This window comes from Onychomys torridus, chromosome 4 (assembly GCF_903995425.1).
Source record: "Onychomys torridus chromosome 4, mOncTor1.1, whole genome shotgun sequence".
Classification (NCBI taxonomy): Eukaryota; Metazoa; Chordata; class Mammalia; order Rodentia; family Cricetidae; genus Onychomys; species Onychomys torridus.
Genome location: NC_050446.1, coordinates 124694033 through 124706335, shown reverse-complemented (window position 1 = coordinate 124706335; position 12303 = coordinate 124694033). Strand labels below are relative to the sequence as shown.

Sequence of the window (12303 nt, the reverse complement as noted above, 5' to 3'; positions counted from 1 at the left end):
AATATTTTCCCCTAAAATTCTTTGGGAGCTGATGCTTCTCAGGTTTCTTGTCTGGGGATACTAGCTGTCACTCCAGACCCTGGGAGCTGTCCTGATTCAGTGCTGACAGGATCAGAGGCAGCTCACCCCTATTTCTGTAAATGTTTTGTTAAGTTTGAATGACATTGTTGTTCTTGAAAATGTGCGCCTATTATTATCACCTTTTAGTTTTGTAAAGACAGGATGGACCTGGCTCAGTATTTGACCAAGCTATCAAAATGATAAGTGTTTTTGGTTTAAAAGATGTTTTGGGGCTGGAGAGACGGCTCAGTGGTTAAGAGCACTGGTTGTTTTTCCAGAGGTCCTGAGTTCAATTCCCATCAACCACATGGTGGCTCACAACCATCTGTAATGAGATCTGGCGCCCTCTTCTGGCCTGCAGGGACACATGCAGACAGAACATTGTATACATAATAAATAAATAAATCTTTAAAAAAAAATGTTTTGATGTAAAAGTTGGGGGAAACCCCATACTTGACATATTTGTTTTTTTTGCTGGAGGTTAACATCGGACGGTGGGAAAACATATTTGTTAGTATGGAAAAACATGCTTGTTTTTGAAGTATAAAGACTGCTTGAACTCTTCGGGTGGCCACTTGTGTGAAACTCATCTGGGGGTCAGACAATCCATTTCTTTGTACCAACACCCCTTCCCGTCTCAGGACCCGAACCCAGGCTGTGGCGGGACTGCAGCTTCCGTCTGTTACATCCTCCATGCCTGGCATAGGCCTGGCAGTTATTAGCCCCCCATAAAAGAGATCTATAAAAGTAGGCGTTATGTCTTAGGCTGTCCAAACATCCAGAAATGAGCTAAAACTGGACTACAGGAAGATTTCTAGCAGTTAAATAAAAACCAGCATTCTTTGGAAACTTGCAAAGCTGGTTCCCATCTGCCCACAGTGCTATGAGCATAGCAAAGCCCATGCTGCCCTCCAGGCTCCAGCCTCACTGTCCATAGCTAGCTCTTCTCACTTCCTCCTCCACCCTGACTCCCCACCTCCCAGCTACAGCTCTCTTTTGTGACTTCTCGACTATTCCTGCAGTTACTCTAGCTTGTCTCTTCTTCGCACTTAATTTCTTATTCCTTTACCCTCGCGCTATGCTCGATCTCTGGCTACCCTGCTACTCTCTCCGCCATTCTCTCCCACTTCCCTAGCCCTGGCCATGTCCAGTCCGCTGGCCATGTTCAGTCTACTTCTTCCTCTCTGTGCTCGGGACTCTCTCAGGTGCCTCTGGCTGTTCTGTCTCGTATCTACAATAAAAACCTTAACCATATCATGGAGTAGCCATGTCGGCAGCTTCCTTACTGTAGCCCTCACATACAGCAGGCAGCTCCCAAAATGGCCCCAGCATCCCTTCTCCCGGTGTGTCATCTCCTACGGTGAAGAGTGGCTGTATAGTCCCTTTATGTAACCAATAAAATATCATAGAAATGTAACTTTCAAGGCTTAGCCCATAAGCTAGTGGCCACACGGCAAGGATACACAAGCTTCCCCACATGTTGAGGCACTGAATCTCTTTCTTGATAGCCAGTACTGACTCCCCAGGTTTGTGAATTAGCCACTTTGTAAAGGGATCTTCCAACACTAGTCAGAAATCCAAGTAGCGCAGGCTGCCCAGGCCTATAGCTCTCTGGTAGAGAGCTTGCCTGACATGCATGACACAGACCCTGGGTTCCATCCCCAGTGCAAATACTCATACCCTACTTGATATCAGATTGCAAGCCTCCAGAATCCATGGAATAGAACTGCCCAGCCCCCCACATTTGCAGCCCACAACATTGGTAGGATATGATAACGTTTGGAATGATTAATTCCACTGTAATGCCTAAAAGTATATTTTCCCCCCATAATAAATTATTGTGTTAGGGAAAAGCTTGATTCTATTTTTCTCCTTCTGGAGCATTCTGCATTTGTTTCTCAGTAGTGGTGACACACTTCCTGGGAGATGCTGAGTTACCAGCCATGAGCCACCAGAACCCCTGGTGGCCCCATCTAGGTGATTCCAAACCAGCCAGCTGGCTTCAGTTTTCCCCTCTTAAGTAATCCCAGGTGGGATGGAGTCAGTTTTCAAACCTGCTGGGGCCCCACCAGCCTCTCCAGGGAAAAGCAGAGAGCAGAAAGCAGGCACCTGTTTATATGACATACTTTATTTCCAATCTACAACCATTAAAAACACTTTGTAAGTTTACACTGTACAGTTCTCATGTCTGAAATAAGACACAGGGCGAGGAGAGCTGGTGGACTAGACTGCTGTTCTCTGTCACCCAATCCATCCCAGGAAGGAGCCTTTAAAGACAGAAAGGGGGGTGGGGATAATGGAAGGAGGAAGAGAGGAGGAAGAGGAGGAGGAGGAGGAGGAGGAGGAGGAGGAGGAGGAGGAGGAGGAAGAATAGTGGAAGGGAGAGGTGGATAGTGGGCCCAAGGATGCCCTTGGTCCCATCCTTCCTGAGGGGTCCCCTAGGACCCACGACCGCAGGACCCTCCCCAGGAAACCAGGATGACCAGGAAGGGGCTTCACAGTATTGGCCAGATGCGGGAGGGGAGCCAGGCTGAGGAGGAGGGGCAGTTTCTAGCTCTTTCCCAGGTGCTGGGGTCTGGAGTTGGTTTTGGCACTGTCTACAGGTCTCCCTGGGATTGGGAAGGTCTGGATCTGGTGTGGGAGTGCTGACAGTAGGGGGCTGGGGTGCTCTTCTTGCAGCAGGTTTTTCCCCTTTGGACAGAGACCCTCTGGCAATGGTGAGGATTCCAGTGGAAAAACAAAAAGGGTCCTTTTTGCCTCCTGCCTCTGGGGACTCTCCCCTTTGCTTGCTGTGACCTCCTATGCAGATTTCCCCAAAATCCAAATTAGTGGGGGATGGTGAGCTGGGCTGAAATGGAACCAGGGAGGTAATAGGAAAGCTGCAGGGCTGTCTCCCCATCCCAGCTTCAAAAGAATAGGAGATGCTACAGTGATATTTTGTTGGGGTGGGGGTGTGGGCAGAGGCCTTGAATCTACAGTCTGGTTGACTGGTTGTTTTCCATTGTTCTTGGCCCAGGCCAGGCACAATGCCTGCCCAAGCTGAATGGACAGCTCGTCTGGGACAACAACCTTGTTGTTGTTGGCAAAGTGGTCTACTTCAGAATGACCTGGAGGCTCTTTCAAACCCCAACTGGCTGGACTTGCTTCAGTGGGTCTTGGATGGGGCCAACAATCTGCACTTCTGTCAACCTTGCTGCTGAGGCCTCCACTGCTGGGAGAGAGTTTGAGAGACACTAGTCTGCAGTGATGCCCCCAGTTGCCTTGGCAACCTGGTACTCCTACAGCAAGCCATGTTAGCAAGGCCCAGCTGTAGAGGTACCAAAAGATCTAGACAGATGCTAGGAATGATGTTGTGGTGTGTGAGCCCCCTGTGCAGAGAAGTAAAATAAGGCACAGAGATCCATGGCAGAAACAAGAGAAGAGCCAGGGGTGCCAGGGCCCAGAGGATCCAGTGGAGGCTGTAGGACCCCCCAAATGCACAGGATGTTTGAAGCCCACAGGGTCATCCTGGTGCTCCTGGGAGGATCATACAACTGGGAGGCTCAAACTTAGGATAGGTTTCCAGACTGCCAGCTGAGGTCTCTTGACAGAAGTGGCACAGGTGGCTTTGGATGTGGTGTGACAAGTAATCCAGACTCTGACTGCCTCAGTCCCTCCAGGATTTTCAGAGGAAACCGAAGACTCTTCCCTTAGGTCCAGGGAGCTGGTGAAGGGTAGGAAAAGGAGGGCGGGCACAGAATCAATGGGGTAGACAAAGGGAAGAGAAGGGTCTCGGGAGGGTGAGGAAGGAAAGTGGTCAGACAGTAGAAGAGCCATGAGCAGAGACTGTGGCCCAGTATCACGCCCTCAGTCCCCTTTCACGGGTCTGTGGATTCTGCAAACTGCAAATGCTCTTGGTTCAAGAGGGTGAGGTTCTGCCAAGATGAGCTGATCTGGAGGAGGTGAAGGCTAGGGGAGAACAGACAGGTTGGACAGAGGGACACAAAACCAAAGAAATAGAAGCCAAACTTCTGCTTTATACTAAGGCCACTGAGAGTGGTGATCGGGAAGAGAAGCCCCACAGGTGAACACTGGGTCCGTGTGCACTACACATCCTCCCAGAGGAAGGTGACCTGGCTGCTACTGGGAGCAGGGACGACAGGAGCCAGAGAGTGGGATGGGACTCGGGTGTTCTGGGCTGGAGTGAGTCTGATAAGAAGGGCTGGAAGAGGTGGCGGTGCATGATGCATGGAACAAAGGGGATGCCTCTAGTGAGGAAAAACACAAAATAAACACAAGACTGGAAAATTCCAGGTCTGAGAGGAAACCCTGGATTCAGAAGAAAAACTGGACATGGCAATGCCCTACTGGGGTGAGGATGTGAGTTTGTAGGACAGGGAGGGGATGTCAAGGTCAGACAAAAGTCCACACAAAAGAGGGAAGAGTGTGCCAGAGAATACAGGAGGGCTGAGGGCTGGTGCTAGAAAAATCCCAGGGTCCCAGAGAAAACCTGGTTCTAGGTTAGGATTACTTCACCAGGTGGCAGAAACCAGCTAAGAAGGGGAAGCTCTGGATGATGATGGAGGAGGGGTGGGTGTGAGGTAGGAAGACTCGGATTCAGCCAAGCCCCCAGAGCATGCTTCATGCACTATGTGTGGAATCTTCTGGAAGTCAGGAGCCCTGCATGTGCCGGTGGCTATGCCTCTCTGCCTTGCTGTGAGGCCTCGGGCAAGCTGCTGCCTTCTCACCATGTAAAACAGGAAGGGGTGAGACACGGTGGATAATGTTGGATTCTGTCTACACACGCACAAAAAGGAAGGACGTAGAGCAGAGGTCATTCCGCTCTGGGGCAGGAGCAGGAATTATTGTTTAGGGGTCAGTTATTAATTATTATGAGGGGGTGTAGTTTCAGTCTGGGGCCAAGAAAAAGCTCTGTAAATAGTACTGGTGACACAATATTGTGAACATACACAACAGACACTTAAGGTCAGGGCTTGTGGCAAATGCCAGTGGAGAGAGAGACAGGAAGATCAGGAGGCCAACTGATGACAGAGCAGACCCTTTCTCATAATAAATTAATTTTCTAAAAGCCTCTTAGGTTTTGAAGATGTAGCTCAGTGGTAAAGGGCTTGTCTCACATGCTGAGTCTCATTCTCAGCGTGTGTGTGTGTGTGTGTGTGTGTGTGTGTGTGTGTGTGTGTGTGTGTATATGTGTGCACACACACAATTAAAAGGACTACGGTAGCGTTTTAAAATGTGAGCAGGTTGGTTGAGATTCTCCTGTGGTCCCCTTCTATTTATTTTAAGGCCGATGAGAGAAGGAGGTACATGCCACCACTGGAGCCAGGGCCCTGAGGGGCTGGATGGCTCTCACGAGTGTGGTCAGATGTAATTCAGATTTAGGTAGCGAACTTCAGCTTTTCTTGGGAGATGAGGTGAGCAGGCATGGTGCATTTGGTCATTACCATAGCCACCACTTAAAGCTGGGGAAACAAGCGTGGACTAGCTATGTGATTTGGCCAAGGTCATTCAAGTTGGTGGCAGTTTATCATCTTATAAATAGTCACCTAGAAAACATGCTTTATTGGTAAAACACCAACCAGCTCCTCAGTCTTCTAGGAAAGAACTCATGTTCCACATTAGTTTGTCTCTGAGAGCAAATATACTCACTCGCTCACATGACTGGCTGCCAGAAACAATAGAAACCTGACATGCTTCTCCTCTTACCATGGCTGCCAGGAAACTCAAGAATGAAATTTCAGGCTGTGTATGGTGATATATGGCTATTAATTATTAATTAATTAAACTTGGGAGGCAGAGGCAGGAGAATTACCCCAAGTTTAAGGTCTACATAGCAATGTCCAGATTTGCCAGGGATACATAGCACAGTTGTGTCTAAAAACAAAAACAGACAAATAAAAAGCAGAGAGAAAAGAAGTACAATTTAAATCGTGTAATTACGGGCATGACAGCAGGTAGATTGGGAAAAGATTTTTCTTTCCCTTTTTCATATGCTGGGCAAGTGCTCTACTACTGAGATATATGTCTCCAGTCCTCACCCTTTGATTTTCTAGTTTTCTAATCCTAGGGAAAGAACCCAGGGCCTCACACATGTGAAGTAAGTGTCTACCACTGAGCTACACAGCACTTTCTAAAATCCTTATTTTGAGATAAGGCCTCAGAAAACTGCCCAGACTGACCATGAACTATATCCCAAACAGGCTTTGAACTTGATCCCCCTGCCTCATCCTCCTGAGTAGCTGGGATTAAAGGGCTGTGCCATCAGCCTCAACTTTCTAGCTTTGTTATTTTATGAACATCTGGCTAAGGTGGAACACTGGTTTGGGTGTCCTTTGGAAATCCTTGGGGTAATTTCCTCAAAGCAGAGTTTGGTTGAGGACACCCCTCCCCCCATCCTCAATATCCCAGCTTGGTGCTCAGGGCTCTTGTCAAGAACCCACACCACGAGTACTGGCTCACAATGCAAGAGCTACAAATGGCTGGACCTGTGGATGAAAACGCTGTGATCACTGGCACTTAAGGATCTCCCAGAGAGCTGAACCCGAAGGTCCTCTGTCCAGAAGGTTATGGTAAGACCTAGGAATCTGCACTGTGAACACACTCTCAGAGGTTCAGATGTAGCAGGCCCTGGAGACCCTCTGGAACACAAAGGTCTACAGAGTTGCCTATGGGTTTGGCAGTGGCAAATTTGGGATGTCCTGAATCTAGCCAATGTCCCAGTGAGTTTGCACAGAAAGAGTCCAGCTGTAAAAGTGATGACTTCCTGGCTCCAGGCTCCGGTATGAGAACTATCTGTTTTCTCATTGGCAGAAGGAGCATTAAGCCCTGTCTTGTCAAAACTGCCTCTTAAGAGTTGTCCTTGAGAGACCTGAGGAGAGGGGTTTGGGGACGTGACTTCTCAACAGTTAAGGACTCTAGGGAGGATGGTGTGAGAGATGGCTGTTACTACAAGAGGGAGCTAGTGGACAGTTAAGTCTGGAACTGGATCCATTCTGGGTGGGTGGGAAAGAGGAAGAGTCTGGTGGTCTTGGGGCAAGAGACTGAGCTGAGTAATGGATAGATCCATGAACGGTTCATAGAGTGGTATATCGGTATCCAGAAGGCCAAGTCTTTGGAGTACTTGTTTTTGTCACCTGGTAGATGAATATCCCTGGAGAGGACAAGAGATAGGGCCCGGTTTGAGGACAAGCCTCGGTCAGATAAGGACTGGGAGGAAGGTTACAGAGCAAAGGGAATGCATTCTGATGCCTTGTTCCGTCGTCAGGGGGTCCCAAGGGCTCTGAATTCAAAACCCTTCACCATTGCCTCCAAGAGGGTCTAATTTGGTTTAGCCCTGGGAAAAGGTGAGACCTAGTTTAGTTTCAATCATGTAACTCAACCTCATGCCCCCAGCCAATTTGTGTCAACCCTGTGGGCTCAAGCCAGGCAATCTATTAGAGGACCGGGACCCCAAGGTTCCTTGGGACATTGGCTAAGAGAGAAAGAGAGATGGGGGAAAAGGAGGTAGAGAGCTGAAGGAAAAGGAGGAGAAAGTCGAGGTGGACAGGAAGAGGATGGATTGGGAGGAAGGGCAGTGCTCCTTCCCATGACCCCAGGCCTCTGGGGGAGTGCCCCATGTAGGCCAGGCAGTTTTCTGCTTTGGGAATGTTACCAAGACATAAAAGGCATTTGAAGAAACAAACAAACTTAGAAATTACATTTCGAAAGAGTAGAGAGATTTACAAACCAACCCTTCCACCCCCACAAAAGAAAACAGAACCAGTTACCAAGTAAAATGCTAAAGATCAAATCAAACCAATATTTACATGTAACATTTTCAACCCCATCACGCCCTATGTCCAGGGGCTTCTATAGGGACAGTGACAAAGGGTTCTGCACAGTGGCAAGCAAGAATTAGAAACAGGGACTGAAAACCAAGACTTGGAGCTTGCAACACCTGCTAGGGCCACGGGGGCCAGATGCTGAGACGGCAGAAACGCAAAAACGACCCAGATGGGAGACGATGGTAAGGCTGAGTGGCCCCTAAGCCCTGGGGTTCAGGTCTATGGGGACTTTTCTTCAAGCCTCCCTGGCTCTCAGCAGCTCTGGGAGGTGGCAGAAGGCCTCTGGTGGCTTGTGGCCTAGTGTGGTCCCCTCAGCTGGAGATAACCTTAGAGGGGCCTCTGACCTCTTGGAGGAGAGCAGTAGCATTCCTGGAGGGACCTGGCCCAAGGTCCACTGGCCTGCTGACTCTGCCCATGCAAGTCACTAGGACACGAGGCAACAGCTGGTGGGAGGGACTGACCCTGGTATACTGCCCATAGGGAATGGGGTCGTGGGGCTTTGGGTAACTGTTCCAGGTGTCCCCAAAGAGGTAGCCTAGAAACTGGTAGGTGGGAGTGCAGAGGCATCTCCCTAGTCTGGAGGAAACTCACTGTGCAGCTGGCTCTCTGCCTTTCTGATGGGGAACTCTGCACGACGCCAATCCAGCCTTGGATGAGTCCAGATCCCCAGCCAGGAACAGGAGGCAGCACATCCGTGCATAACTGAAATTGGTTCATTGGCACCAAGGGGAGACATGTGAGCTCCCGACACTGCAGTCTGAGTTACACTGGTGTGGCTCAGGCGACTCCTAGGGGTATAGGAAGGGCAGGCAGTAGAGCTGGGGCCAGAAGAAGAGCCGTGAGTGGCTATAAGGCTAAGAGAAGGAAGGGCTGGTAGACACTCTCAGATCCATGTGCAAAGCTGCGGTAGACAACATTCTACAAGTCCATCCTGTTTTCCTGTGAGGTCTCACGTGGGGAACGTGGAGGGTCGCTGAGCTCACAGCAGAGCTGCAGCTACAGTCATCTACATTTGACTCGGGAGAAAAGGTGTTGGAGGAACGGGAGGGGTGAGAAGGATCACGGAGGATGTCTGCAGAGTGAAGACATCATTCTGGCCTACACTTTGTCTGAAGTATTTACAGTCTGGCCTGTAGAGACCAGGCCAAGTACCAGGTGATGAGTAAAATGTAGTGATCTGAGACTAAATGGCCAGTGGCACTGGGGTAACAAGGTGCAGAGCTCTGCCAAGGGGCCCTTCTGACGAAACCAGGCGATCTGAGCCTGGTGCTGAACAGCCTCAGCTACATGGGACTCCATGGTGTCACAAGCCCCACATTGTCCCAGCGGCAAGAAAACCTCTAATAAATTACCTTAAGGGCTTTGGGGGGGGAGGGGCTGGTAAGTTAAATTATTAAAATAAAGTAAATCACCTTAAATATTTATAGTATGAAAAATTCAAATAAACAATCGAGGCAAGAAATGTCTGTAGGCCCTTGTCTTGGGCTGTGTCCAGGGATACTGGCCTCTTGGCGCTTTTCTCTGGCCTGACCTGACCAATAGAGTCTCTCCCAGGGAGCATTTCTGCCCCCTACTTGCTGCAGGATTGTGGCACCCATCCCTGCTACCAAGAAAGAGACCCTAGGGATCAAGGCATGGCATGTAGCTTTTACTACATCAGGTGTTGAGATGGACCCTACCCATTTCTGTTCTCGTGGAGTCTCCTATGAAAGTCGGGCTTTCAAGTCACCCTGACAAGGGAGCCAGCTCTTCTGGCCTCCAATTCTGAACCTTACACACTCCTACCTGCCTCCCAGTTCTTGTTACATGTGGGTACAGGACGGGGATCCAGGGCTCCAGGATTCCAAGTGTTCTTGGCCCTGGCTTCTTCTCTATCATATCCCCCTTCCCTGTTCTAAGGAGGCCCAGCCACCGGATCAGCAGAGCTAGGAGGAGGAGGCAAGAGGGATGGTGACACCACCCAGCCCTCACTCTTCAGAGCGGCAAGCTGGGCCCAGAGCAAACCCAGTCTTCTCGGCGGCTTCTCCACATGTGGTCAGGTAGGGCCCATCTCTGTGAGCCCCACTCCTGGAGCCTGGCCAGAAGTGCCTCCTTTTCTGGATCCTTCTAAGAAGTGGTGTGGGTGGTACCAGGCCCCCTGTAGGATCCAGAGATGACTTGTGGAACTCTTCAGGTGCTTTTGAGGCTCAGAGTCCTGATCACCCAGGTTTGGTCTTTCTCCTGCTCACTGCCTTCCCCCGGAAATCAGAGGTCACCTCCCAGCAATTAGCGGGACACCCTGCTTTACCTTGAAAAGCTCTTCTCTGGCAGTTAGCACAGCTGCTGTTCCTCCTGGGCAGAGTGAGGCTGAGGACGTGACCCCTTGCCTCATCTCCAGGGTCTGGGCTGCTTGAGGCGGGAGCTTGGCTGCTCTGGGACTCATTGCGGGGCTGCCCTCTCCTCCCCGCCCCAGCCCGACTCTGAAGGGTGCAGTCTGCACTTGGAAGGAGAGTGTCGGATGGTGTTGCGGGATGGCCGGACAAAGCAGGAGGCAAGCGACTGGGCACTACAGTCACAAACAGCATCCTGGGAAAAGACAGGGAGGTGGTCAGGAGCAGTCCTAGGCACTGGCTGCAGCCACCCAGGAGCCAAGTCTCACACTGCTTCCCAGGGGCTACAACCCCGTTCTACACAAATTTGTATCACATTACTCCTATTAGGGCAGAAATGGACCCTCGTTCTAATGAGGTCTGGAAGGCACAAAGAAGAAGGCAGACATTATCCACGGTTAAAATTCTCAGCATTTTACACATTCACACACTGACCAGCCTCAACCCCAGAGCGTTTTTTTTCCCACTTACAAAATACAAACACTTCTCTGCCACTGTGAATGTCTAGGTTTCTGTTGGTTTGTTTCTGTTGTTATTTTTACTGTGTCTGGGCATTTTGCTTGCACGTGTGTCTGTACACCACATGTATATACAGTGCCCAAGGAGTCCAGAAGGTGTCAGATCCCCTGGAACTGGAGTTATACACAGCTGTGAGCCATCATGTGAGTACTGGGAATGAAACCCAGGACCCCTGGAAGAGCAGCCAGTGCTCTTAATGACTGAGCCATCTCTCCAGCCCCTGGGTCTCTGTTTTAGTGGCTGTACAGTATTCTGCTGAATGGAAATAAATACCTTCCAATCCACCCGCCCCCAGCACTAGAGATAGAACCTAGGCCTTGAGCAAGCCAGGCAGGTGCTCTACCACACAGCTCCATCCTCGGCCCCAATTTACTTTTGTGTTTGCTTCTTTGTGACAGAGTCACACTACGCAGCCCAGGCTGGCCTTGAGTTCACTACGGAACTGGAGTTATAGGCAATTGTGAGCCACCAGGTGAGTGCTGAGAACTGAACCCAGTTCTTCTGCAAGAGCTGAAAATGCTCTTAACTGCTGGGCCAGCTCCCCAGCTTCATGTTGTTGTTTCTTACTGTGCTGGTTTTATGGTCTGGAACTTGCCAATGTAGACCTGGCTGGTCTCAAACTGATAGAGACCTCTGCCTCCTGCCTCTGCCTCCAAAATGCTGGGATTAAAAGTGTGTGCCAGGCTGGAGAGATGGCTCAGTGGTTAAGAGCACTGGCTGCTCTTCCAGAGGTCCTGAGTTCAATTCCCAGCAACCACATGGTGGCTCACAACCATCTGTAATGACATCTGGTGCCCTCTTCTGTCCTGCAGGCAGAACACTGTATACATAATAAATAAATCTTTAAAAAAAAAAATAAATAAAAATAAAAGTGTGTGCCACCACTTCTGGTTTGTGATGATCCATTCTATATCAATGTGACTAAGCCACAGGGCCCTTGGACACCAAGTCCAACATTATCCTGGGCATTTATGTAAGGCTAGCACAAAAGGGCTGTCTCTCCCCCAAGGAAGCAAATTCTTCATGGTTGACAACCTTCAGAATGGGACATTGGATGTTTTTCCTGTTTCTATTTTTTATGAATTTAAAAAATATTTATTCATTTATTTTGTATGTTGGAGTATAGGAATAGGCATCCACGCAGTGGAGGTCTGGGGACAACTTTCATGAGTCAGTTTTCTCACCCTACCTTGTGAGCTCCAGGGACTGAACCCAGATCATCATGTTTGTGGCAAGTACTTTTTGCTGGTCCCTTTTCTTGCCTTTGAACTGATAAAGGGCACTTCCTGCCCACCTTCAGACCTGGCTAACGTCATTGACTTTCCTGGTTCCTCCCTCTCTCCTCTCTTGGATGTACTATGACTAAACCCATGTTGTGCAACTGAGCTGGACCCTAACCTAGACAACCTCTTCTGAAAGACTTTGGCAATGCATCAAATGCCTTATAAAATTTGAAATATTCTTTTATCCTATTTCTGCAACTCAAACTTAGTGAAATAATCTGAGATGCAAATAAAAAAGGTTTTGCACTA

The 12303-nt window shown here is 49.4% G+C and overlaps 1 protein-coding gene across 2 annotated transcripts in view; it reads right to left on the bottom strand.

Moving 5' to 3' along the window:
- Window positions 1–2168: 2168 nt before the first annotated feature.
- The window catches only part of Soga1 (suppressor of glucose, autophagy associated 1), a 71250-nt gene continuing 61115 nt past the window's right edge, over window positions 2169–12303 (bottom strand). For both annotated transcript variants that reach the window (XM_036186455.1, XM_036186456.1), the window contains one exon: window positions 2169–10448. In XM_036186455.1, the coding sequence (XP_036042348.1) occupies window positions 10302–10448 (147 nt within the window). In that variant the 3' untranslated portion in view covers window positions 2169–10301. The remainder of the gene's footprint in view (window positions 10449–12303) is intronic.